Source organism: Panthera leo, chromosome A1 (assembly GCF_018350215.1).
Source record: "Panthera leo isolate Ple1 chromosome A1, P.leo_Ple1_pat1.1, whole genome shotgun sequence".
Taxonomy (NCBI): Eukaryota; Metazoa; Chordata; class Mammalia; order Carnivora; family Felidae; genus Panthera; species Panthera leo.
Genome location: NC_056679.1, coordinates 109,755,361 through 109,782,439, shown reverse-complemented (window position 1 = coordinate 109,782,439; position 27,079 = coordinate 109,755,361). Strand labels below are relative to the sequence as shown.

The 27,079-nt window shown below is 35.1% G+C and overlaps 1 protein-coding gene across 5 annotated transcripts in view; it reads left to right on the top strand.

Moving 5' to 3' along the window:
- AFF4 (AF4/FMR2 family member 4) overlaps positions 1-27,079 on the top strand; it is a 104,719-nt gene that overhangs the window by 53,042 nt on the left and 24,598 nt on the right. For all 5 annotated transcript variants that reach the window (XM_042934957.1, XM_042934951.1, XM_042934965.1 and 2 more), the window contains 2 exons: positions 2,859-2,945; positions 25,673-25,709. In XM_042934957.1, coding sequence (XP_042790891.1) covers positions 2,859-2,945; positions 25,673-25,709 — 124 coding nt within the window. The remainder of the gene's footprint in view (positions 1-2,858; positions 2,946-25,672; positions 25,710-27,079) is intronic.

Sequence of the window (27,079 nt, the reverse complement as noted above, 5' to 3'; positions counted from 1 at the left end):
AGAGGGGGAGAGAGAGAGAGAGATAGAGATAGAGAATAAATCCTTAGCATGGAGCCTGACATGGGGTTTGATTCCACAACCCTGGGATCATGACCTGAGCCAAAATCAAGACTTGGGTGCTCAACCGACTGAGTCACCCAGGTGCCCCTTTTATCTTTTAAATATCGGTCCTTTTTTCTAGCTTCTCCTTCTCTTTTTGCTCTGTCTTAATTTTCCTTTATTGTTAATGGCTTCAACTATTAGCAGTTCAGTCTTTATCTCCTGCTTAGCCTCCCTTGGGTTGTGGTTTATGTTTCTTCCTTGCCTCGTAGCTGTGTGTCCATTTGCATTTCTCCCTGTTTTTTTTTTAGATTCATCATGTCTAAAGGCAGATTTATTAGACTTCCTTCTATTAGTGGTACTACCATTCTCATGTGCTTATAAGTGTAAAATCTTCATTTTCTCTCATGTTCTGTTTAATCACAAAACTACATGTACGCTTTGAATACTCCTTGGAAATACCATTCCTTTATTTCCATTTCTGCCACCTTGAGCTTCAAAAATTGCAATATACAGTCCTTGCTTTGCCTTTCTGCCTTGAGTCTCCCTTCTCCTCTGTCATCTATATTGCTACCAGATTCTCTTTTTAATCCATTCTCTTCATAAGTTAATTTCCTTTTTAGAAGTTTTCAGTGAGTCTCTAAGCCCCATAGAAAGAATAGTGTCCAGCTTCAACATTCTAGACCTTCTATAGGCCGGTTCTAACCTCTTTTGCTATTGATTCACCACTTTTGCCAAATTGGTTTCACTAAGGCATATACTTGCTCTTTTACCTTTTTAAAGTAAACTTGCGTGAAATATGTTTCTCCTTAGTCTTCAGTCATATATAGATTCTATTTTTTTCTTAGAATCCCAGTGAAATCCTTCTTTCCCCTATGTCAGACCATCAGATCACAAAAATAAGTCTTTCCTTTGAATCTCACATAGTGTGCATTTTTCAGTTGCCATGTATATAAAAAGTTTAACAGCATTTATCTTTTCTCTTGCATCCTCAAAAATGCATGATATTATAATACCTGGAAGAATCTTAGATTTCTTATATTTAATTACTCTTTGATGTTACTGACCATTTATTATACATTTTGTATATACAGGGCTTGGCACATGGCCTTGGGTTTAATAGGTGCTCTGACATTTAATGATGGAGTTACATAGATTTTCTGTTGAGAGTACTTTGGTATTTGAAGTGTAAAATGCACACTGAAAACCTAGAGTGCATGAGTTTCTGTTTCCTTTCCCTGTATGCAGTGTGTAAGGAACTTCTGGTCCTGACTGCCTTCATGTTTTCTTGATATTTGTAGTCCTACTGTTTCTAGGAACTCCATCATGAACGTAAAGAAAAAACGTTTTAATCTAAAAATGATACATGTTTATTGTAAAATAAAAAAAGATTAATTCAAGGCTTACTAATTGAGCACCTGCCATTATCAAGCCCTTCAGATACAGTGGTGATAATAATGATAGTATTGCACCCTTTGAATTGATGTTCTAGAGTAGGATATTGGAAATAATCAACTATGTAATATTATTTGAGAACATGAAATGCCATTGAAAAATAAAGCGTTGTAAGAAGATAAAGAGCCATTACAGTGCAGGTGGCTGTTTTATGAGGTTCAGGTAGTATAGACTGTATCACATGCCCATGTCCCTTCCTCCTCCTGTCATTCTGTTGCCCACAGGTAGCTAGAGATTTTTTTTCATATATGAGCATTTACTAGCACATAGACTATGATTTGTATTTATCACTTAACAGTATATTGTGGACATGATTTCATATCAGTAGTTAAAATTACTCATTTTACTGTCTGGTTGGTGTTCCATTGTATGACTGTCTGGTAATTATTTCTGTGCTGTTGGATATGTAGGTTGTTTCCATTTTTTAAGCATAGGCCCCTTGAACATGTATTTTTACCTAACTATGTGGGTATAGCTACAGAGTAAATTCCTAAAAATTGTACCACTTTTAATTTATTGTATTTTCTCAGTCTACCTGATGGCTTACTTTGAGCTATATGCCAGAAATAAAACACTCCCTCCTTATTCTAAATCTGATTCTCTCTCTTTCCCCTGCTCTTCTAACATATACATTGTGATCTTATCCAAATCTCCACTTGAACATAGTTGGCATATGATTAAACAGAAGGCATTGAACGAAATCATACTTATGGCCTTGCTTGTCTGTCTTCCTTTTCATGTGCTTTTGATATCTCTCTTCTGATTTCCTCCACCTGACCAAAACTTCCTATCAGTTAATAGGTTCTGCAGCCAGACTTCCTAGGGTGCAACTGTGTGTCCATTACTTACTACGTGTATGACTTTTAATGGACAACTTCTGTGCTTCAGTTTCATCCTACGCAGAGTCAGGGTAATAACAGTATCTACCTCCTAATATCATTGTGAGTACTAAATGAGGAACAGACAGGTAAAACAGCACAGTAGGTGGCCCATTACAGGCACACAGTGTTACCTCCTTTTCTTATTATTACCCCCGTCACAGCTCTCACAGCCGGCTCTTCCTAAGTAGCATTGTACTGTGTGCCTTGTGTTTGATCACAGGCTGATTTCTGTGACATTTCACAGGTTTCGGCATCCTAACTCCAAGCTTCTTGAAGCCAGGGAGTGTATATTATTTATCTTACTGTTTCCTGCCCCCATAGTGCTTTGCACACAATTGTGCTTAATTAATACTTACCGATCAAGTATGTATACTTTTGGAGGAGCTACCATGAAACCAGCATTTATAATATAAATCTGGTTTTTAGCTATGTAACTTTTATCCTTGAACTGGTTGAAAACAAACTGTAATAATTACATTTCAGGAGATGACGCATTCATGGCCTCCCCCTCTAACGGCTATTCATACACCATGCAAAACAGAACCTTCCAAATTTCCTTTTCCAACTAAGGTAAGTAAATAACATGTGTCTTTGATTCTGTTAGAAAACTCTCAATGGCTTCACTAAAATCATATGAATTCAAAATTGTCTTGCCATTCCCATTCTAGTGGGAGACAGACAATAAATAAGTGAATAAATACATAAGTTCAGATAGTGATAATTGCTATGAAGAAAATAAAACAAGATAAGGGAATCAAGAGCGACTTGGATTAAGAAGTTCTTGAAAAAGCTTTGGAGGCAATTGGGAAGAGAATTATTCTTTTATCCTTTTAAAAAGGCATCAAAGTTTGTTGGAAACTGTTATGGTATTCTAAGCTGCAGGCGCTAAGGCTTCTCAGACTGTCTGAGGAACTCCTTTCCATTGGACGTAGCAACTGTAAATATGTGCTATGGATGGAGGTTCCTCAGACAACAGTTCCAAGCTCATCTACAATCAGCAGATATGCTTTTTTTTTTTTACATTAATTTATATTTACACGAACAATAAAAGAATATATTTTCCTTGTGGAAGTTTGATCAGGACCCCTGATAATAGCTTTCCCCAATTTTGCCTCCTCCATCTTACCGGAGCTACTTTCATACATACCTTTGCAAGTCTTTTCATATGCATTTACATACATATATATGTGATCATTACATGTAAGCACTTTCTCATGTACTTTATTTCTGCACCAGTTTATTCTATATTTTTAATCAGCAACAGGTCTGAAAGACCTCTCCATGTTATTATGTATCTTTATTGTATACTGATAATATATTACATATAGAGGTATTTTACTTCTTTTATTTGCATCCATGGTATAAATGTATCTTAGTTGAATTATTTTACTTTGGTATCTAAGTTGTTGCCAAGTTTTCATTTCTATAAACATTGCTTTAGTGGGTATCTTTTTCATGCCTTCTTGTGTGCGTGAGGTTTTTTTTGGGTGAAAAGTAAGAAGTAGAATTATTGATTATATATTTAATATATATTCTTAAATTCCCTCCATATCAGTTGTACCAGTCAGTACTCTCACTTGTAGTCCCTATTATTCCTCACATGCACATCACCATTTGTTATTTTAAGCACCAGTCTTTTGAGTGCAAGATGGTATTCCGTTTCCAAGATTACTCATGGGGTCCATCTCTTTACACATTTGTCATCCATGTGATTTCTGTGTGGATAAATTTACCTGTTTCCTCTGCTCTTTGGCTTGCATCCTTCACTTAAAATATTTTAGGAGGATTTCTTTTTGTGTTTATTGTTTTGTGAATTCTGGATTTAATAATTTCTTCTATATGCTGTAAATGTATCTCCCAGTTAGAGTCTTTTTAAGTATTGTGGTCCAGAAGATGTTAATTTTGATGAATATGTAGAATTTTCTCTTTCACGAAGCTGTTATTTTTTAATGTCTTATTAAAGAAGCTTTCTCCTTTCCTGGGATCATAAGCACACCCCCATTTTTTATTTTAACATAATTGCAGTTTTGAATAATTAGAACATTTCCATCACTGCCAAGTCCCCTCACGTTTCTTTGCAATCTGCCTCACCCCCACCACTGGCCCTCACAATTACTGATATGTTTCATGTAGCTGCAGATAAGTTTTGCTTTTTCTAGAATTTCACATAAATGGAAGCCATGCAGTGTGTAATTCTTTTGCATATATGTTTGCCTTCTTTTGTTCAGCATGTATTTTTGGAATTCGTCCATGTTCATGAACATATCAGTAATTTGTTCTTTTTTATTCCTGAGTTTCTTTTTATTTGTGTTGTATGAAAATACCAGAATTTGTGTATCCATTTACCTGTTGATGAACATTTGGGTCTTTTCCAGATTTGTGCTATTAAGAATAGAGTATCTATAAATAGTGACTTACAAGTCTTTGTGTGGACTTAAGTTTTCTCTTTTCTAGGGTAAATACTGGGATATATGGTAAAAAGTCAAATTGCTGAGTCATATGCTGAGTTCATATTAAGTTGATACTAACCTAATATTTTCCAAGGTGATTTTATCACGCTTTTACTTCACCCCACTCGCATCCCTCAGTAGTATATGATAGTTTGATTTGTTCTGCATCCTTGTGTACATTTGGTATTGTCTATTGAGTTTTAGCCATTTTACTGGGCACGCAGCGGTATCTCCTACTAGTTTTAGTTTGTAATTTCCCTGATGACTAATGATGTTGAACCTCTTTTTATGAGCTTACTGACTATTCTTTTGGAAGTGCCAGTTCAAATCTTTTGCCGTGGGGGTGGGGGTGTGTGTGGGGGGGGAGTGGTGGCCCAGCTAGGTAGGGAGTGTTATTTGTAGTTTTCTTTAATGTCTGTATTTGATTTTGGTATCTGGGAGTGCTGGCTCTTTAAAAGGAACAGGGAAAAGTTCTCTTCATCTTTATATTCTGAACTGGTTTGTGGAATTTAGTATTAATTCTTCCTTGAATGTTTTAATACACTTCAACAGCGATGCCATCTGGGCCCATAGTGGTCTTTATTGGAAGGTTTTAAATTATAATTTCAAAATTTTTATTAGATGTAAGAGCTATTCAGATGTTCTGTTCCTTGTGTCAATTTTATAATTTCCGTTTCCTCTAAGTACTCAAATTTATTGAAATAGAGTTATTTGTAAATAATATAAATATTCTTTTAATGCCTCTAGGATCTCTAGTGGTCATTTTTTCCCTTTATTGGTGATTTGCATTTTCTCTCTTTTTTTCATTTTCCTTGACTAAACTAGCTAGGTTTATGAGTTTTACTGATCATTTCCAAGAACCATAGTTTACTTTTTTCAGTTTTCTATTTCTTTGTTTATTCCTTGTCTTCATTCTACTTATTGTGAGTTTCATTTTCTTTTAACTTCTTTTTTTAATTTTATTTTCTTTTTTAATTTAAATTACAGTTAGGTAACATACAGTGCAATACTGGTTCCAGGAGTACTTTTCTTTTAACTTTTTCAGATGAAGGCTTAGATAGTAGATTGTAAAACCTTTCTTGTTTTCTCTAAAACTACAGTTTACCTCTGAGCCCTACTTAAGGTGTATCTCACAAATTGTGTTATATTGTTTGTATTATCATTCATTGCATAATATTTCTTTATTCCTGTGTGACTTCTTCCTTGATCCATGGGTTATTTAGAAGCATGTGGTTTTATTTTCAAATATTTGAGGATTTTCCACATACCCTTTGTTACTAATTTTCTAATTTATTTATGTTCTTGTTAGAGAATATATGCTATATAATACCAATTTTTAAAAATTTATTAAATGTTTTATGGCCATTATATAGGATCTTTCTTGGTGACCTTTATGTACACTATATAGAATATGTTCTGTATATATCAGATCAAGTTAGTTGAGAGTGATTAGTCATCTACATTTTTACTCACTTTCTATTCTATCAAGTAATGAAAGGAGAGTGTTGACATCTGCACCTGTATTTATGGATTTTTCTGTTTCCTCTTTGAGTTTTATCCATTTTGGGTTCATGTGTTTTGAAGCTTTGTTTATTAGGTATGTACACATTTAGGATTGCTATATCTTTCTGATAATTTGATCCCCCCCCTTTTTTTTTTTTCCATCATGAGGTGTTGGTTTTTATATCTGGTATTAATACTTGTTCTGAAGTCTACTTTGTCTGAGATTCATATAGCCATTCATGCTTTCTTTTAATTTACTATTGACAAGGTTTAATGTTTTCTATTCTTTTATTTTTAATCTATTGGTGGCTTCATATTTAAATGACTTTCTTAAATGTTTATTTTGAGAGAGAGTGTGTGCACACACAGGTGTGTATGTGCAGGGAAGGGGCAGAGAGAGAGAGAGAAAGAGGGAGAGAGAATCCCAGGCGGGCTCTGTGCTGATAGCAGTGTAAGGCTCCATCTCCTGAATCTTGAGATTATGACCTGAGCTGAAATCAAGAGTCGGATGCTTGACTGACTGAGCTACCCAGGCGCCCCTGAAGTGAGTTTCTTATAGTCAGCATATAATTTGGGGTCTTGGTTTTTTAGTTTGCCCGTCTCTAGCATTTAATCTTGGAGTGTTTAAACCATTTCCTTTTAATGTAGTAATTGATATTGGTATTGTAGGGTTTTTTTTTTTCTGTTTTTTGTTTTTATTGTAGGGATTAAATGTACCTGACAATGTTAAATGTACTATTTGCTATTTGTTTTCCATTTGTCCCAACAATTCTTTCTTTGTTCTTTTTTTGAGGTTCTTTTGGATTGAATAATTATTTTTAATATTCTACCTGGAATTATTTAATAGGTATACTTTTTTTTTTAATTGTAAAATTAAAGCTTGAGTTTATCAAAAGACTTTGAACTTAATTTCATAGTTCTGGCTTATGAATGCAAGTCCATTCATAATTTTTTTTTAGGTGACAGTTTTATTAAGGTACATAACATACATACCATACAGTTAATTCATTTAAAACATACAGTTAACTGGTTTTTAATATATTCGTAGTTATGTAACTATAACCACAATTATTTTAGAACATTGTCATCACCACCAAAAGAAACCCTATACTACTTAGCAGTTACCCTTCTGTATCCTCCAGTCTCATACCCTAACCCCAAAGCAGTCACTACTCTACATTATTTCTCTATTCATTTGCCTCTTCTAGACATTTCATATAAATTGAAGTATACAATATGTGGTCTTTTATGACCAGATATTTTTACATCTGGCATGATTTGTTTATGTTATATATCATTATTTTGTTCCATTTTATGGCTAAATGTATATTTCATTTTATGGATATATCACATTTTGTTTATCTTTTTATCAGTTGTTTGGCATTTGGGTTGTTTTCATTTTTTGGCTATTATGAAAATTGCTGCTATAAACGTGAGTGTAGAAATGCTTGTGTAGACATATGTTTTCAGTTGTTTTCACTTGGTTTTATATACCTAGGAGTAGAATTGCTGGGTTATATTGTAACCGTGTTTAATCTTTTGAGGAACTACCTCATGTTTTTCCAAAGTGGTTGCTACATTTTATATTTCCACCAGCAGTGTATGAGCCTTGCAGTTTCTTCAAATCCTGGCAAAGTTGTTATTACCCTTCTAGATATTTTAAGTGGGTGTGAAGTGGTTTGTCCTTGTGGTTTTGATATTAATTTCCCTGATGGCTAGTAATGTTGAGACTCTTTTTATGGGCTTCTAGGGCCTTTGTGTATCTGATCTGGAGAGATATCTGTTAGATATTTTGCTGATTTTTAATGTTTATTTATTTTTGAGAGAAAGATAGAGTGCAAGTGGGGGAGGTGCAGAGAGAGACAGAGACACAGAATCTGAAGCAGGCTCCAGGCTCTGAGCTGTCAGCACAGAGCACAATGCAGGGCTCGAACTCTTGAACTGTGAGATCATGACCTGAGTGAAGTTGGACTCTTAACCGACTGAGCCACCCAGGTATCCCATATTTTGCTGATTTTTAAATTGGGTTGTCTTTTTATTATTCATCGGAGTTTTTTGTATACCTTAGAGTGTAGTCCCTTGTCTGATGTATGATTTGCAAAAATGTTCTCCCATTCTGTGGGTTGTCTTTTTTGCTATCTTGATGGTGTTTTTTAAAGCCCAAAAATCTTTTAATTTTGATGAAGTCCAGTTTATCTTTTGTTGTTGTTTTTGTTTGTGTTTTTGATGTCATATCTAAGAAACCAGTGCACAGTTCAAAGTAATGAAGATTGACATCTATATTTTCTTATATGAATTTATAGTTTTACCTCTTATATTTAGGTTTTTGATCATTTTGAGTTAATTTTTATATTTGGTGTGAGATAAGTGTCCAACTTCATTATTTTGCATGTGCGTATCCAGTTGTCCCTGCACCATTTATTGAGAAGACTGTTCTTTGCCCATTGAATCATGTTGGCACCCTATGGAAAATAAATTGACCATAAATGTGAGGGATTTTTGTGTACTCTTGCATTCTTTTTCACTGATCTGTCTGTTCTTATGGCAGTGTCACACTGTCTTGATTACTATAGTTGTGTAGTAAATTTTGAAATCAGGGAAGTGTGAGTTCTCTAGACCTGTGTATATGTGTGTGTGTGGTTGCTCAAGGGTTTACAACATCATACACCACAATTATTTTAAAACAGTGTGTCATTTCACATACGGGTTAGTTGCCTTGCAACAGTTTAACTTCATTTCCCTCTTTTTATTCTTTCTGCTTTTATAATACATGTTGCTTAGCTATATGTTATAAACTTCACAATACATTATTATTTCCTACATTTTAAACAGCTGAGTATGGGGGCGCCTGGGTGGCTCAGTCGGTTAAGTGTCCGACTTCGGCTCAGGTCACGATCTCGCGGTCCGTGAGTTCGAGCCCCGCGTCGGGCTCTGTGCTGACAGCTCAGAGCCTGGAGCCTGCTTCAGATTCTGTGTCTCCCTCTCGTTCTGACCCTCCCCCATTCATGCTCTGTCTCTCTCTGTCTCAAAAATAAAATAAAACATTAAAAAAAAAATTTTTAAACAGCTGAGTATGTTAAATGATTTTTTTAAGGATTAATGATATCAATATACAGCACATATTTTAAATTAAATTTTATATTTTGACTTACATGTAAACCTGTGAAACCATCATCATAGTACAGTTAATAGATCAGTTACCCTCAAATGTTTCTCTTTAAATTTTTTTAATTTTAATTTTAGTTTATTTATTCGTTTAAAAAATGTTTATATTTATTTTTGAAAGAGGGAGTACACAAGCAGGGGAGGGACAGAGTGAGAGAGGGAGACACAGAATCCGAAGCTGACTCCAGGCTCCAAGCTTTCAACACAAGAGTCTGACGCGGGGCTTGAACCCACGAGCCATGAGATCACGACCTGAGACAAAGTGGGATGCTCAACTGACTGGGCCACCCACGCACCCCTAAATTTTTCTTTTAATTCCAGTATAATTAACATAGGATTATATTAGTTTCAGATGTACCATATAGTAATTCAACAATTCTTTACATTACTCAGTGCTCATTATGATAAGTCTACTCTTAATCCCTTTCACATATTTCACCCATCCTCCTACCCATCCCACCTCTAGTAAGCATCTGTTCTCCATATTTAAGAGTCTGGGGTTTTTTTGTCTGTCCCTTCTTTGTTCATTTGTTTTCTTAAATTACAAATATGAGTGAAATCATATGGTATTTTATATTTCTCTGACTGACTTTATTACCATTATACTCTCTAGATCCAGCCATGTTGTTCACATGGCAAGATTTCATTCTTTTTTATGGCTGTGTAATATTCCATTGTATGTGTATACCATCTGTTCTTTATCCATTCATCTATTGATGGATACTTGGGCCGCTTCCATGATTTGGCTGTTGGAAGTAATGCTGCAGTATACATGGGGGTTGTGTATCTTTTTGAATTAATGTTTTTGTACTCTGGGTAAATACCCAGTAGTGTGATTACTGAATCGTAGGGTAGTTCTTTTTTTAATTTTTTGAGGAACCTTCATATTCTTCCCACAGTCTCTGCACCAGTTTGCATTCCCACCAGCAGTACACAAGAGTTCCCTTTTCTCCATATTCTCACCATGTGTTTCTTGTGTTTTTCACTACCACCCCTGGGACTGGCTCCTGTCTACCCCAGGCATGCACACACATGGCGGCAGCTCAGTCTGGAGAAAGTCTTTTGAAACCTCCGATTTTTAGCTCCTAAGGCTGTTTGCAAAGTAAAACTGGTGCTCTCTGTATTTCTCTTTCCCCAGTCCCTAGTCTGGAGAGGTTTTTCTCTTGTCCTAACAGTACTGCAATCCACATCTTCTCTTTCTCTCCCTTTTTTCTCTCCACTCAGGGGGATCCCTCCCCTCCATGCCCACGTTGTTTTATCTCCCCCATTTCGCATATACGCACATCTGTCCCACCAAGCTGTCTCCATCTACCTGTGGAGATTTTTCTGTCACTCCACAGACTGATTTCATGGGTGTTCCAAGTGTTCTGACCTCAGTACTGCTGTGTTTGAGGGATGAGGGCAATCCTGGTCCCCCTCATTCTCTGCCATCTTAACTCTTGTGTTTTGGATTTTAGCCATTCTGACAGGTATGAGATGATATCTCATTGTGGTTTTGGTTTGCATTTTACTGATGATGATTGATGTTGAGCATCTTTTCATGTGTCTGTGGGCTATCTGTATGTCTTCTTTGAAGAAATGTATGTTCCTGTCTTTTGCCCATTTTTTAATTGGATTATTTGCTTTTTGGTGTTGAGTTGTATAAGTTTTTTATATATTTTGGATACTAATCCCTTATTAGATATGTCATTTGCAGATGTCTTCTCCCATTCAGTAGGTTGTCTTTTTGTTTTGTTGATTGCTTCCTCTGCTTTGCAGTTTTTTATTTTGATATAGTCCTAGTAGTTTATTTTTACTTTTGTTGCCCTTGCCTTAGGAGACATATCTAGAAAAATGTTGTGACTGACAGAGTCAGGGATATTACTGCCTGTGTTCTCTTCTTGGGTTTTTATGGTTTCAGGTCTCACATTTAGGGCTTTAATCCATTTTGAGTTTATTTAAAATACACAAAATTGGTGTGAAAGTGGTCCAATTTCATTCTTTTGCATGTAGCTGTCCAGTTTTGCCAGCACCATTTTTTGATGAGACTTTTTTCCCGTTGCATATTCTTGGATCCTTCATTGTAGATTAATTAACCATATAATCATGGGTTTATTTCTGGGTTCTTTATTCTGTTCCATTGACCTATGTGCCTTTTTTTGTGCCAGTGCCACACTGTCTTGATTACTACAGCTTTGTAGTGTATCTTGAAACCTGGGGTTGTGATACCTCTAGTTTTGTTCTTTTTCAAGATTGTTGTGGCTGTTTGGGGTCTTTTGTAGTTCCATACAAATTTTAGGATTATTTGTTTTAGTTCTGTGAAAATGCTATCAGTATTTTGATAGGGATTGCATTCAATTTGTAGATTGCTTTGGATAGTATGGATATTTTAACAGTATTTGTTCTCTGAATCCGTGATCATGGAATATCTTACCATTTGTTGGTGTTGTCTTTCCTCAGTGTTTTGTAGTTTTCAGAGTACATGTCTTTCATGTCCTTGGTTAAGTTTATTCCTAGGTATTTTATTATTTTTGGTGCAACTGTAAATGGAATTGTTTTCTTAATTTCTCTTCCTGCGACTTTGTTATTAATGTATAGAAATGCAACAGATTTCTGTGTATTGATTTTGTATCCTGTGATCTTACTGAATTCATTTATCAGATCTAGTAGTTTTTTTGGTGGAGTCTTAGGGTTTTCTGTATATCATGTCATCCTTCAAATGATGAAAGTTTTAATTCTTCCTTACCAATTTGGATATGTTTTATTTCTTTTTCTTGTCTGATTGCTGTGACTAGGACTTCTAGTACTCTGTCGAATGAAAGTGGTGAGGGGGGACATCTCTGTCTTGTTCCTGATCTTAGGGGAAAAAATTTGTTTTTAAAAGTTACCATTGAGTATGGTAGCCAATTTGACAATAAATTTTATATTAAAAAAATAATAAAGGACCACAACACAGGTTAAAAAAAAAAACAAAACTTACCATTGAGGGTGATGTTAGCTGTGGGTTTTTCCTATATGGCCATTATGTTGAGGTATGCCCCCCTTAAGCCTGCTTTGTAGAAGATATTTTAACTGTGGTTTTTATTTCTTTTTTTAAATGTTTATTTCTTTATCTTGAGAGAGAGAGTGATCACAAGTGAGCGAGGGGCAGAGAGAGAGGGAAGGGATTGAATCCCAAGCAGGCTTCCCTCTGTCAGTGCAGAGTCCAACATGGGGCTTGATCTCATGAACTGTGAGATCATGACTTGAGCCAAAATCAAGAGTTGGACACTTAACTGATTGAGCCACCCAGGCACCCCTGCAGAAGATTTTTACCATAAATGGATGTTGTACTTTGTCAAATGCTTTTTCTGAATCTGTTGAAATGATCATATGGTTTTTATCCTTTGTTTTGTTGCTATACCCCAAAGGTTTACTTATGATCCTTTACAATGTTCTCTTCCTTGTACTCTCTCTACCCTTCCCATCCCTAGTCAAACACTAATCTGATTTCTGTCGCTATACATTAGTTTGCATTTTTGAGAATTGTACATAAATAGAATAATAATAGATGTACTCTTTTTGGTTCTGGTTTCTTTCAGCACAGTTATTTTGAGATTCATCCATAGTATTGCATATGAAAATCATTATTTTTTATTGCCAAGTAGTGTTCACGTCTTATAATTTTACCAGTTTGTTTACCCTTTCATCTACTGATGGACATTTGGGCTATTTCTGGTTTTTAGTTAAAAATAAAGCTGCTGTAAAAATTTGTGTACAAATCTTTATATGGGCACATGCTTTTATTTCTCATCAGTAAATACCTTTTAGTAGATGGTTAATATACATTTAACTTTTAAGAATAGCTCATAATGTTTTCCAAAATGATTGAACCATATTGTATTCCTACTAGCAATATATGAGAGTTTCAGTTGCTCCCCATATTTAACCAATGCTTGTTATGGCCAGTCTTTTTAAATTTTGGGCCTGTTAGTAATTGTGTAGGAGTGCCGCCTCATTGTGGTTTTAATTTATATTTCTCTAGTGACAAATGATATTGAGCATCTTTTCATGTACTTATTTGTCATTTGTATATCTTCCTTGGTGCACTTTAAAAAACTTTTGCCCATCTTTTATTGGATGTTGTCCTCTTCTTAGTGAGTTTGAGAGTGTTTTCTGTTTTCTGGCTTCAAGTCCATTATCGGATAAGAGATTTGTACATCCCTCCAACCCCAGTAAGTAGCTTCCTTTTTCATTCTCTTAACTATATCTTTTGAAGAGGAGAAGTTGCTAGTATTGATGAGTTCCAATTCATGAGTTTCTTAGTTTACAGATCATGTTTTTTGGTGTCTAAGAAATTTTCCCTAACTCACATTCTCCTATGTATTTTTTTAAACTTCTTATAGTTTTGGGCTTTACATTTAGGTCTGTGATTCATTTTAAAGTAGTTTTTGTATATGGTACAGGTATGGATGAAAGTTTATTTTTTGTGTATAGTTGTCCATTTTCATCATCAGTGTTTAAAAAACTTGTTTCTCTGCATGGAATTGCCTTAGCACTTGCACTTAACTATATATGTGGTGCATTTCTGACTGTATTCTATTTCATTAATCTCTTTGTCTATCATGGTATCAGTACCAACCTGTCTTGATTATCTGACGTGAATAATATAAAGCGATAGTAATGTAAATCCTCCAATCATATTACCATTTTTCAAAATTATTTTGATTTTTCAAGGTCCTTTCATTTTAGTATGAATTTTACAACCACCCTGTTATTTTCAGCATAAAAGCCTTCTAGGGTTTTGATAGAGATTGCATTGGGTTTATGAATCAGCTGGGGAGAATTGCCATCTTAACAGTATTGAGTCTTCTGGCCCATAGCACTTATCTTCTTCTCTATTTACCTAGGTATAATTTAATTTGTTGTTATTTTATAGTTTTCAATATCTAGGTGTTCCACACTTTCTATCAGAGTTACCTCTAATCATTTCATTTTTTAGTACTATTATAAATGGTATTTTGTTTAAAAATGTTCGATATATGTGGGGCCCCTGGGTGACTCAGTTGGTTAAGTATCCGACTCTTGGTTTTTGCTCAGGTCATGATCTCACAGTTTGTGGATTTGATCCTTGTGTCAGGCTCTGCGTTGACGGCAAGGAGCCTGCTTGTGGTTCTCTCTCTCCCCTTCTCTCTTTGCCCCTCCCCTGCTCATCTGTCTCTCTCAAAATAAATAAACTTAAAAAAAAAAAATTTTTTTAAGTTTATATACTTATTTGTCTTTTAATGTTTATTTTTGAGAGAGAGAGAGAGAGAGACAGAGCATGAGTGGGGGAGGGGCAGAGAGAGACAAAGGCAAAAAATCTGAAGCAGGCTCTAGGCTCTAAGCTTTCAGCACAGAGCCCAAAGTGGGACTTGAACTCACAGACTGTGAGATCATGACCTGAGCTGAAGTCGAATACTTAACTGACTGAGCCACCCAAGCACCCCAAAATAAATACACTTAAAACAAAAACTTGGAAATTTTTTTTCAGTATCTGCTTTCCCTGGCTAGTTTATAAAGATACATTTCATTTATTATTTTATTTTTTATATTGAAACCTTGATGAATGTATTTAGTTCTAGTAGCATTTTTGTAGCTACCATAGAATTTTTATTTAGACAATCATGTCATGTGTGAATAAAGGGTGTTGTTACAACTTTAGTTTCAAACCAGATGCCTCATTTCTTATTCTTGCTTTATTGCACTGGCTAGAACCTTTAATAAAGTGTTGACTGGAAGTGGTTAGAGTAAACATTCTTGCCTTGTTTTTCATTATAGAGGGGAAAGTATTCAGTCTTTCATCATTAAGTATGATTTTAGCTGTGGAATTTTCACAGATGTCATTTATTAAATTGAGGAGGTTCCCTTCTATTCACATTTGCCTGAGTGTTCTTATCAGTAGTGCATTTTGGATTTTGTTGAATGCTTTCTTTGAATCTATTGATGTAATCATATGATTTTCCTTTTTGGTTTGTGATATGGTAAATTACATTGATTAATTTTAAAAATTTAAACCAGTATTGCCTTCCTGGTAGAAACTTCACTTGGTTATTATATATTACCTGTTTTATATGTCGATTTGATTTTCAAAAAATTTTAAAAAATTTTTACAAAAAAAATTTACATCTATGTTTTTGGTCTGTCATTTTATTTTCTTATTATGTCTTTGCTGGGTTTTGGTATCAGAGTAATGCCAGCCTTATAGAATGAGATGGGACATAACTCCCTCCTCTATTTTCTGGAATAGTTTGTATAGAATTGGTATTATTTCTTCCTTACATGTTTGTTAGAATTCACCAGTGAAACCCTTTGAGTTTTGGGTTTTGTTTATAGTATAGTGTTTAACTCAATATTATATTTACTAATAGATCTAGGGCTATTCATATTATCTGTTTCTCTTGAATGTGTTTTGGTAGTTTGTATTTTTTCAAGCAACTTGTTCAGTTTATCTGTTGATTATGAAAGTTGTTAAATTTATTGGTATAAAGTTTTGATTTTTGATAATATTTCTTTATTATAATTTTTATATCTCTTATGATGCCACTTCTCTTATTCCTGTTATTGGTAATTTGATTCTTCTATTTTTCTTCTGGCTTGAGGTTTTTCAGTTGTATTGATCTTCTAAAAATCTGCTTTTTCTCCTTCATTGGTTTTGGTTTTTGTTGCATTGATTTCCATTGTCATCTGTATTACTTTCTTGTTCTGCTTTCATTTTATTTTATTTATACTTCTTTTAAAAAATATTCTTAAAGAGGATGCTAAGGTTATTGATGTGAGATCTTTCTTACTTTATAATGCACGCTGTTAGTGCTATAAATTTCTCTCTATGTAACATTTTATTTGCGTCCCACAAATTCTGAAATGTGTTTTCAGTTTTATTCAGGTCAAAATGTGTTCTGATTTCCTTTTTGATTTCTTCTTTATTCCGTGGATTATTTTGAAGTGTCATTTTGTTTTTGAATATTTGGAGATTTTGCTGTATATTTTCTGTTACAGAATATATTCTGTTACTTGTGGCTTAATTCCATTTTGGTCAGAGAACATGCTTTGTGTGACTGGAATCCTTTTACATTTATTATAATTTATATATAATTTATATATATAATATATATATTCTTCTGGCAAATGCTTGTGTACATTTGAATATATATTTTGCTGTTGTTCATTGGAGTGTTTTGTAAATGTCAATATCAAGTTGGTTTATAGTATTCAGTTTTCTATTTTCTTACTCATTTTAATTCTACTTGTTCTATCAGTTATTGAGACTTATAGTTAATCTCCAATAAGTTTGAGTTTATGATTTTGAATTTTCTCTTGTTCCTTTCTTCATATTTTTAAGAAGTTTTTTTTTTAGGTGCATAAACATTTGGGATTGTTATTAATTCTACATGAATGATAACCTTTATCGTTAGGAACTGACTCTTTTTAATTCTTACGATAATCTTTGCTATAAAATTTACTTTGATATTAATATAACCAGTGTAGCTTATTTTTTTAATAATTTTTTTTTAACATTTATTTATTTTTGAGAGAAAGAGAGTGTGTGCGAAGGGGAGGGGCAGAGAGACAGAAGATGCAAAGCAGGCTCCATACTTTGAGTGCAGAGCCAGACACGGGGCTCAAACTCATAAACCCACTGTGAGATCATTACCTGAGCCAAAAATCAAGAGTCAGCCACTTAATCTACTACTGAGCCACCCAGGTGCCCCTGGAGGACTCCCTTGTAACATTTTTTTTTAAATTTTTTAAAATGTTTTTATTTATGTTTGAGACAGAGACAGAGCTTGAGCAGGGGAGGGGCAGAGAGAGAGGGAGACACAGAATCTGAAGCAGGTTGCAGGCTCTGAACTGTCAGCACAGAGCCCGACACAGGGCTCGAACTCACGGAATGTCAGATCATGACCTGAGCTGAAGTCGGACGCTTTACCGACTGAGCCACCCAGGCGCCCCTTAACATTTCTTTTAATGCTTGTCTGCTTGTGATAGATGAATGCTTTCAGCTTTTGTGTATCTGACATTTTTATTTTACCTTTTTTCTTCAGGTATTTTTGCTGATTATAGAATGCTAGGTTATAACTGTTGTCCGTTGTCTTCTGGATTGCATTGTATATGAGATATCCTTTATTGCCTTTTTTCTTTGTATATAAGGTGTCTTTTTTTTCCTTCTGGCTGCTTTTAAGATTCTTTTTGTCTCTATCACTGATTTTAAGCTCTTCACTTTTGAGTTGTCTTGGGTCTTTTCATCTTTTTTTTTGTGCTCGGGGGTGACTTTTAGCTTCTTGAAACTTTAGGTTTATAGTTTTTATTACATTTGGGAAATTTTTGCCATTATTTTCTCAAGATATTTCTCTGTACTCCCTCTTCCCCTTTTCTCCTTCACTTCTAGGACTCCATTTACATATATATTAGGCCTCTTGAAGTTGTTCCATAGCTCATGAATGCACTGTTCATTTTTTAAAATCTTTTATCTTTTGTTGTTTCATTTATGGGTAGTTTCTATTGCTAAATCTTCAGTTTCAGTAATCTTTTGTTCTGTAGTGTCTAATCTGTTGTTAATCCCATTTAACATATTTTTGATCTCAGACATTATGGCTTTCATGTCTATAGATTTGATGTTTATGTGTTTATTTGTCAAGCATATATTTATTAAGTTCTTACTATGTTCCAGGTATGAGATTTGACAATGTATTTTTTTAATTGCTGATATAAACACTTTTAGTTAGAAAGCTGAGGGTAAAAGAATGATTTCAGAGGCCCAAAAGATATTGGAGATGATGAACGTATAAAAGATTTTCTTTTGACACATTGTAAAAGGGAGCAGGGAAATGTGATGGTGCCAGGAAGGGTATAGTGATGTTGTCAGGTGAGTATTTTTATAAGATAAGGATTTTTTATATATCATATATATCATCTGTGCTGATCATGATGTTTTAGTAAAAAAGGAAAAACAAATGATACATGGGAAAGACAGCCGGTAACCTTAAGAAGTCTCCATTAGAGAGGTTGAGATTCAGTGCTGTGATGGAGGATATTAGCTTTAGAATAGAGCACAGTCAGGTCTTTCTTTATCATAGGAAGGAAAGCAGATTAGATGGGTGTAGTTGGAATTAGGTTGGTAGATTTTCCAATGATAGTTTGAAGCATACTAAAGCTTTTGACTGACCTTGCACATATTTACTATATGTTTGAAACACTACCTGGCAGTATTATAGATAGTACTTCAGAGGTATAGCATTGAATCTTTTTTTTTTTTTTTTAAGTTTATTTTATTGATAGAGAGAGAGGATGTGAGCTGGGAGAGACAGAGAGGAGAGAGAATCTCAAGCAGGCTCTGCACTTTCAGCATGAGGTGGACACGGGGCTCGAACTTACGAACCATGAGATCATGACCTGGCCAAGATCAAGAGTCTGTCGCTCAACCAACTGAGCCACCCGGGCGTCCCTAGCATTGAATCATTGAGATGTTACCCTTGTTCTAACTAAGATTGGTATTTAACAAACACAATTAGAATAGTATGTGCCAATGCCTAGAATAGTTCCTGGCATATATAGCCATTCAGTAAATGTTTGTTTACTGGATTTGGATATAAATACTCAGGTAATGTGTTTGAAATAACTTCAGTTAGCTACTTAGTGATGATTGCTTTGGTTGAGTTGCTTTTATAAGTCAGGTTTTGCTTTTTTATAGTTCATCTCAGTCTCTGAATTTTTAATGAATACACCTTTGTGTATAAAACAGTTTAAAGCTTCCTACATAACTTTAATAGGTATTCATTCTTTGTGTGTTAACCATATGAACTGGGTCCACCGAGAGGACAGAAAAGGGAGAAAGTTTTGATACTTACGGAATTTGGAGATGGCATCCTAAGGATGATGGCACCAACTGGGCTTTAAAGGAGAAGTATAAGGGTACTAGAAGCACAGGAAGGTAAGGAGCACCCAAGAGGGCAGATTTCACACTCATTAACAGATGTGAAAGAGCAGTTCACATGTGGCTAGTGGTAGAGGAGAAGTTGAGTTTAGGAACATATTTGGAGAGCTGATTTATTAAATCCTTATCATTCACTTAAACATCCTTGATCTGTGCCATTTAAAAACAGCACAACAAATAAATCCCTCTATTCCATGTTATGCTCCATCCAGTCCTCCTCTTTAGAGTTAAACTTACTTAAAAAGTGGTTCAAATTTGCTGTCTGTATGCTTTCCTTCACTTACTCCTCAACCTAGTCTGATCTTGCTTTTACACCTCACCAAAACCATTTTCATTATGACCACTAGTGGCCCATTTTGTAAATCCAGTTAATGTTCTTTATTTCTTTATTTTCATAGGGTTCTCATGAGCATTAAATATTGTTTTAGCCTATGGGGCGCCTGGATGGCTCAGTCGGTTAAGCGTCTGTCTTCGACTCAGGTCATGATCTCATGGTTGGTGGGTTCGAGCGCCATGTCGGGCTCTGTGCTAACAGCTCAGAGCCTGGAGCCTGCTTCAGATTCTGTGTTTCCCTCTCTATCTGCCCCTCCCCACCTCGTGCTTTGTCTTTCTCTGTCTCCCCAAAATAAATAAACTTAAAATAATTTTTTAAATAAAAAAAATACTGTTTTAGCCTATTTCCTCCTTATCTCCCACTGTACGTTGCTCATCCAGAGTTACTTTGCTTCTCTGGCTTCTCCTTTTTCTCCTCTGTCTTTGTCTCTACCATTACGTTTTCCTGGCATTGTGCTTGGTGCTATACGAGAATACAAAAGAAGAAATGTGTTTTGCCTCAAGCTGCCCAATATTCCGTTGTGAAAACAAAATAATAAAAAGAATAAAAAAATTCATATTAGTGTTTAAGTGCATGCACAGTTACACACTCCATGCTTAGACCTAGATTGTCTTCTCTTTGTACCCTGTTCCTCTTCACATCGGTGTTCCACATATTTTTATCTTCATGACAATTTTTATCTTAATTCCAGACTGTATTTGAATTCCAGATACATACATCTAGTTACATACATGACACTTCTTAGATGTTGAGTTTCAGGTGCCTTTGAGACATCTTCCAGGGAGAACTTATGATTCTCCCTGCTAGTTCAAACCGAAAGGAAAGTAAAGAGGAAACAAGCATGATCCTCTTCCTGTTTCCTGTCTTAGTGAAGCTAGGAAAGCCTTGTTAGAATTATGCTTGGCACATCCTTCCCTGTCACACCCTCTAAACTATCACCAAGTCCTAATGATTTTGCCTCCTTTAATGTATTTTAGTTCCATTCATTTTTCTCCATCTTTATTCTTGCCACTGTGGTAAGTCAGTGGTCTTCAGAGTGAAAAGCATTTGCTCCAACATTGTGTGTATATTGGAGATTGGGGACTGGGTAGAAGGGGATGAAAATTTTATAGTTGTTTTTAGTCCTAAATTTCTCTATTTTTAAGTCTACAAAAACAAAATCAAAGTAGTATTGCTTCTCTTGATCTGAATGGCAGTTAGTCACATTTTATTTCTGAGGTATTCCGAGAGAAGCTTAGGTTTTCTCATTATGGAAAAGTTGATAGACTTGCTCTCCTTTATTTGCTCTTACTGGCTCTACTATATTACAGTTTTAAATGTGCATAGTTAAGGTGATTTACACGGTATATTAACTGGTTTTAATTCATCTAATCTTCACTAATGCACAAGTGGCTTAAAAGATATACCTGCAGTGAAAGTGCTGAGTGAAAATAACAGTGAGATGCATTTGTGAGCAAACAAGAACATGACACAGCTGAGATTTATCTTCTTCTGGTATGAACTCTTTATCTGCCGCTGTACAAAGTAGGAACAAAGATGCCATAAACAGAAAAGAAGGAAACATCGGATTATCAACAGTAGTTTGAATATGCATTTATATCATTAATCTTGCTTTTGAGTGTATAACATACCTTGAGATAGTTGCTAATGAAACTATGAAAGCATCATGGTTCATACTCACTGGTATTTTGAGTTGTGTAATAATTCAATTCAGTCCTTAAACATCGAGGTTTAGTAAAATTGTATTATAAACCTATTTTGAGATTTTTCCCAGTGTTCTATATCTTTGTCCAAAACCTTGGTCTTTCTGCTCTAGTTAAAAATGGCTGAAATCCAATAAAGAGCAAATCTACTAAAAGGCACTTCTTTATCAGGAAACACTGTTGAGGCAGGTTTAGAAAGCAAAGCTCAAGATTCAAGAAATAAATATTAGAATAAATCATTCAGTGTACAAAGTTAGCTCTATAGAGATGGGTGGAAGTGCCAGTGATTCTAGTCGTCTTTTTGTTAGATTCTTTTCCAGTTATTAAATTACTTGAAGAGCTACTTTTTTGTGCATCAAAGAAAGATATAACAGAGACAGTATAAATCCTGAAGTATAATGTAAATAATTTATCTCCCTCCCTCCTCCTTTTTTAATGGGGCATAAAGTACTCCCGAATCTTTTACACTAACACAGAAGCTTGTATTTTTTGCACTAACAAAAAAATTCACTGGTTGTTTCATGACATAAGTTACCTCACATAAAAATGAGTTATACCCCTTCCCCCAGCCTCCTTCCTCGGCCTGCATCTCTCCCTCCTGCAAGTCCCCAGTTTAAAAAAAAAATTTTTTTTTTTTTACAGTTATTTATTTTTGAGAGACAGGACACAAGTCGGGGAGGGGCAGAGAGAGAATGAGACACAGAATCCAAAGCAGGCTCCAGGCTCTAACTGTCAGCACAGAGACTGACACGGGGCTCAAATTCACAAACCGTGAGATCATGACCTGAGCCAAAGTCAGATGCTCAACCGACTGAGCCACCCAGGCACCCCTCAGATTTTACTAAACAGATGTGGTTTATGTGTATTAAATGTTCTTTAATATAATCTATAAAGCCTGCGTGCTATATGATCTAGGTTTTCATGTCTTGAGTCTCATTTCTCTTGAGTCTCATTTCTCACTACCCTTCTGTACTTTTTCCTCTTGTGGACTGCCTTTAAGTCCTTTACACTACCAGTGCTCCCTATCTTTTCTGGCCTTTACATGCTGTTCTCTCTACCCTGTACACTAACCTTTCCCAGTTTACTTCCTACCTACACTTCACATCCCAACCTGAACGGTACTTGCTCAGAGAAGCCTTTGTTCATTTTCCTGGCTAGATCTGTGTGTGTGTCTCTGTCTTTCTCCCTTTCTCACATTCATTCACATGCTCGCTCTCTCTCTCTCTCTCTCTCTCTCTCCCTCTCCCTCTCTCCCTCTCTCCCACACACACAAATTATAAGCTCTTAGATAATACTGTGTATGTTATTTACCTTTGATTGCACTTCTTACAATTGCCATTTTACCTTTATTTACATGAATAGTTGCAGAGATAGTCATTAACATTTTTCAGAAAAGTGTTAAGCTCCATGAGTAGAAGGCCTTTGTGTGTTTTTCCTCTTCACTTTGTTTTCCAGTACTTAGACATATGAATGGATATCGTGTGTGTCAAGAGTTTGGGTTTAATCCCTAGGAAAAACAGAGCCATTGAAGGCCCTACGAAATAAAGTAGTGATGAGTCATACTAGGGTTTGGGCTTCAGAAAGGTTGACTGGAGACTATAGTTGAGTGAAGGAGAAAGATTAGAGCTAGAAAGTTCCATTAAATGGCCTTTGTAGATGAAAAAATGTGAGGACCTGAAGTCTTAGCAGCATAGATGAAGATGAGATGGTGTGCATTTAGTAGATGTTATGGGGACAGAATCCACTAGACTTTGAAGACCAGTAGACTGACTATTGTCAGAGGTGTTAGGGAAAGGAGTGAGAGATTACTTGAAAGTTTGGGCTATTAACATTTAGGCTCTTTACCAGGTAAATGAGTATAAGATAATTGGCAGTTGAAAGCGGTGGAGGATTATTTGTATCTGCAATATAATTCACAGGAGTGACCTTGGTCACTGCTCTATTGGCAGGTTTTTTAGTAGCTTTATTGAAATATAATCCACATGCCATGCTTTTCTCCCATTTAAAGTGTACAATTTAATGGTTTTGAATATATTTACAGACTTACGGAGCCATCAAAACGGTGAATTTTAGAGCATTTTGATCATCTCAAAAAGAAACGCCCTGTTTATCTATTACCACTTCCCTCTGTCTCCTTCTCAGCCCTATGAAACCACTCATCTACTCTGTCTCCATAGATTTCCTTTTTTCTGAACATTTCATGTAAATGGAATCATACCATATGTGGTCTTTTGCAGGATTCTTTAACTTAGGATAATGTTTTCAAGGTTCTTCCAAGTTATAGAATATATCAGTACTTCATTTCTATTTGTGGCCAAATATTCCATTGTATGGTTATATATCACGTTTTACTTATAAACTCATCAGCTGATGAACATTTGAGTTGTTTTAAGCTTTGGGCTTTTGTGAATAATGGTGCTGTAAACATTTGTGTAGAAGTTTCTGGGTGGACATAATGTTTCTTTTCACTTGGTTATATACCTAGGAGTAGAATTGCAAAGTCAAATGGCAACTGTATGCTTCATCATTTGAGGAACTTCCAGAATGTTTTCCAAAGCTAGCTGAGCCAGTTTACATTCCTACTAGGCTTTCATTTTTCTCTGCATCCTTGTCGATACTTGCTGTTATCTGTTTTTGATCCTAGTCATCCTAGTAGGTGTGAAGTATTACCTCATTGTGGGTTTGATTTGCATTTTCCCCATGAGAAACGATGTCAGACAACATGTTTTCATGTGCTTATTGACCATTTGTATGTGCTTATTAACCATTTTTATATCTTCCTTGTAGAATTGTCTGTTCAGATGCTTTGCACATTTTTTTCATTGGGCTGTCTTTTTATCATTGAATTGTAAGAGCTCTTTATATATTGTAGATAGCAGTCTCTTATCAGATACATAATTGGCAGATATTTTCTCCCATTCTGTGGGTTGTTTTTTTACTTTCTTGATAGAGTTGTCCTTTGAAGTACAAAAGTTTTTAATTTTGCTGAAATCCAATTTCTCTATTTGTTTCTTTTGTGTTTTTGATGTTTTTGGTGTCATATGTAAGAATTCTTTGCCAAATCCAAGGTCATTAAGATTTGGCTCTAAGTTTTCTAAGAGTTTTGTAGTTTGAGCTCTTACATTTAGTTCTTTGATCCATTTTGAGTTATTTTTTTTTATATTGGCTAAGGTAAGCATCCACCTTCATTTTTTTTGCTTATGTCTAGTCCGTTGTCCTAACACCATTTGTTGAAAAGACTGTCATTTCCCTTATAGATGGTCTTGGAATACTTGTTGAAAATCATTTGACCATAGGTGTAGGTTTACAGTATTATTTTTAACAACAAAACTGTATTTTAGCACTCATACTATGTGGATTTCTCTTTCACAGGTAATTCTGTCATTAAAGCAAGATTTTGCTCATTTTTAAGTGGGCTTTTAGGGATGTTTGTGTAATTTTAATACATGTTGTGTTCCAAACACAATTAAACACAATTTTAATAATGTTGTGTTCCAAAGACTTAACCTAGAAAAATGCACAATTTCCATGTGTGAAAAAGGTTTTCTGATTATGAAAGTTGAGTTTGGAAAGGCATGTTTCTTTCACTGACAGTGAGATTTTGGCTTTCTTTTTACTGGTGCTTCCTGAGTGCCAGACATTGTACTAGTGTATGGCTTACAGAGTGGTATATGACAGTCTTTTCCTCAAGTTGCTAATTGTGTGTAAAATATTGGGAGTGGGAAAAGCAAGGCAATATAGTGACATGTGAATGACCGTGTGAGGTTTTTAGTTCATAAAAGTGGTATCTTTTGACTCTATATAGGTTGTACAGCTGTTTTTACTCTAGTGTAGGTTTTTAGTATTACTTTTTTTTTAATTAAACATTTTAAGACCAAGAATCTTAAATGGAAATAATTTGCTTTCCCGAAGCTCTAAATTATGATATGAGGACCATGGATGCTGCTGAAAAGAAATGAATAATAAAGGTAGACTATTAGGTAGCTTGATGTTTTTTGTGTTCAGCTCTGGGAGAGTTCATTACTGACCAGAACAATTGCTGAGGCTGATTAGATGGGATCATTAAATTCTTTGTGTTTTTTCTTTTATGCATTCTTAGGAACTCAACAGGATCTTTCATTGAATTAGCTGGAATTGAATAGTTTAGTTTAAAGCATTTTTTACTAATGAACCCTTCTCTTAATATCACTATATAATTTTGTGTCCCTTAGGAATCTCAGCAGTCCAATTTTGGCCCTGGAGAACAAAGTGAGTATTTTTTTTCTTCTTGGTTTTCATGTTAAGCTGTTAATTGAGCATTCATTTCTCATGGTCACATCATATATTGGTTTTATAATTCGTTCACGTGTCTTATCCCAGTTTTTATTATCTGAGTTTGTAATGAGTTATTATCCCAGTTTGTAATGAGTTAAACTGAATCTTGGTACATTTAAAAAATGAAAAATTATAGAGGCACCTGGGTGGCTCAGTCGTTGAGCATCCGGTTCTTGATTTCAGCTCAGGTCATGATCTCACAGTTCGTGGGATCGAACCCCACTTTAGGCTGTGCGCTGACAGCATGGATCCTGCTTAGGATTCTCTCTCTCCCCCCTCTCTCTGTTCCTCCCCCCAAAATAAATCAACATTTTTTAAAATGAAGAATTATAGATCATTGGAGATCAAATTGACTAAGTATTTCTTGAAGCAATAAGTTCAGAGTTCATGAATTCAGTTTGATGGACACCTCATAAACCCAAGAGCATTCCTCTCTCTTTCTCTATCTTTCATGAAGATAGTTGGTTCTGTGAGAGTTACACTATATGCAAGGGAAAGGGTCATTGTCACTTATTGTAGTTCTTCTCTGCCTACGTCTGTATTTATTCTTCCTGGGCCTTTAGGTCTGGGACGAAAATCTTCTGTGTGTTACAGAATCCCCCTCTACCTCCTGTCTTTTTGTTTCTGAGAAGAACTTGAGGGGATGATAGCCTTAGGGAATTTAAATGTGATCCCAGGAGATGATGGTTACGTGAATTAATGAGTGGTAAGGCCAGGAACCTTATGAATGTCTGGGCTTCCTCATATAGCTCTATAATAAAGTAAATGGTTTTGCCAAGAACAGTAACTTCTTTAATAAGGTAGATTTACATTGGTAATCAGTTTTGGGATATAAAAATGTGGAACTTTTTGATGCTTAGTTTATTGTCTTTAGAGGTCTTAAAGCAAAGAGACGAAACTATGGAGAATATTCCTTTTTAATGTTAGCAAACTTTATTTGTATATCCACTTCTCGGTTTTACCTTAAACTATAGTTATAGGAATCTTTATTACTATTTAAAGATATGAAGAAAATAGCCGTAGGCCAGAAAGTTTACATTTTCTCTCTTAACAGCTTTTCAGAATGTCTCCTCCTTAGTTCTGTCCTCCTCCCCCTATAACTCAGTATTGGCACATGAGATCATAAGTTGCACATACTCTTTATTACCTATATTTTTCACTTAATTTATTTTAGAGCTGTGTCTATATCAGTATAAATTCTTGCTCATTCTTTTAACATTAGCTCATTCTTTTTAACATTAAAATTGTGTATTTTATGATAATACCATCATTTATTTAACTATTCTCCTCTCGATAGATGTTTC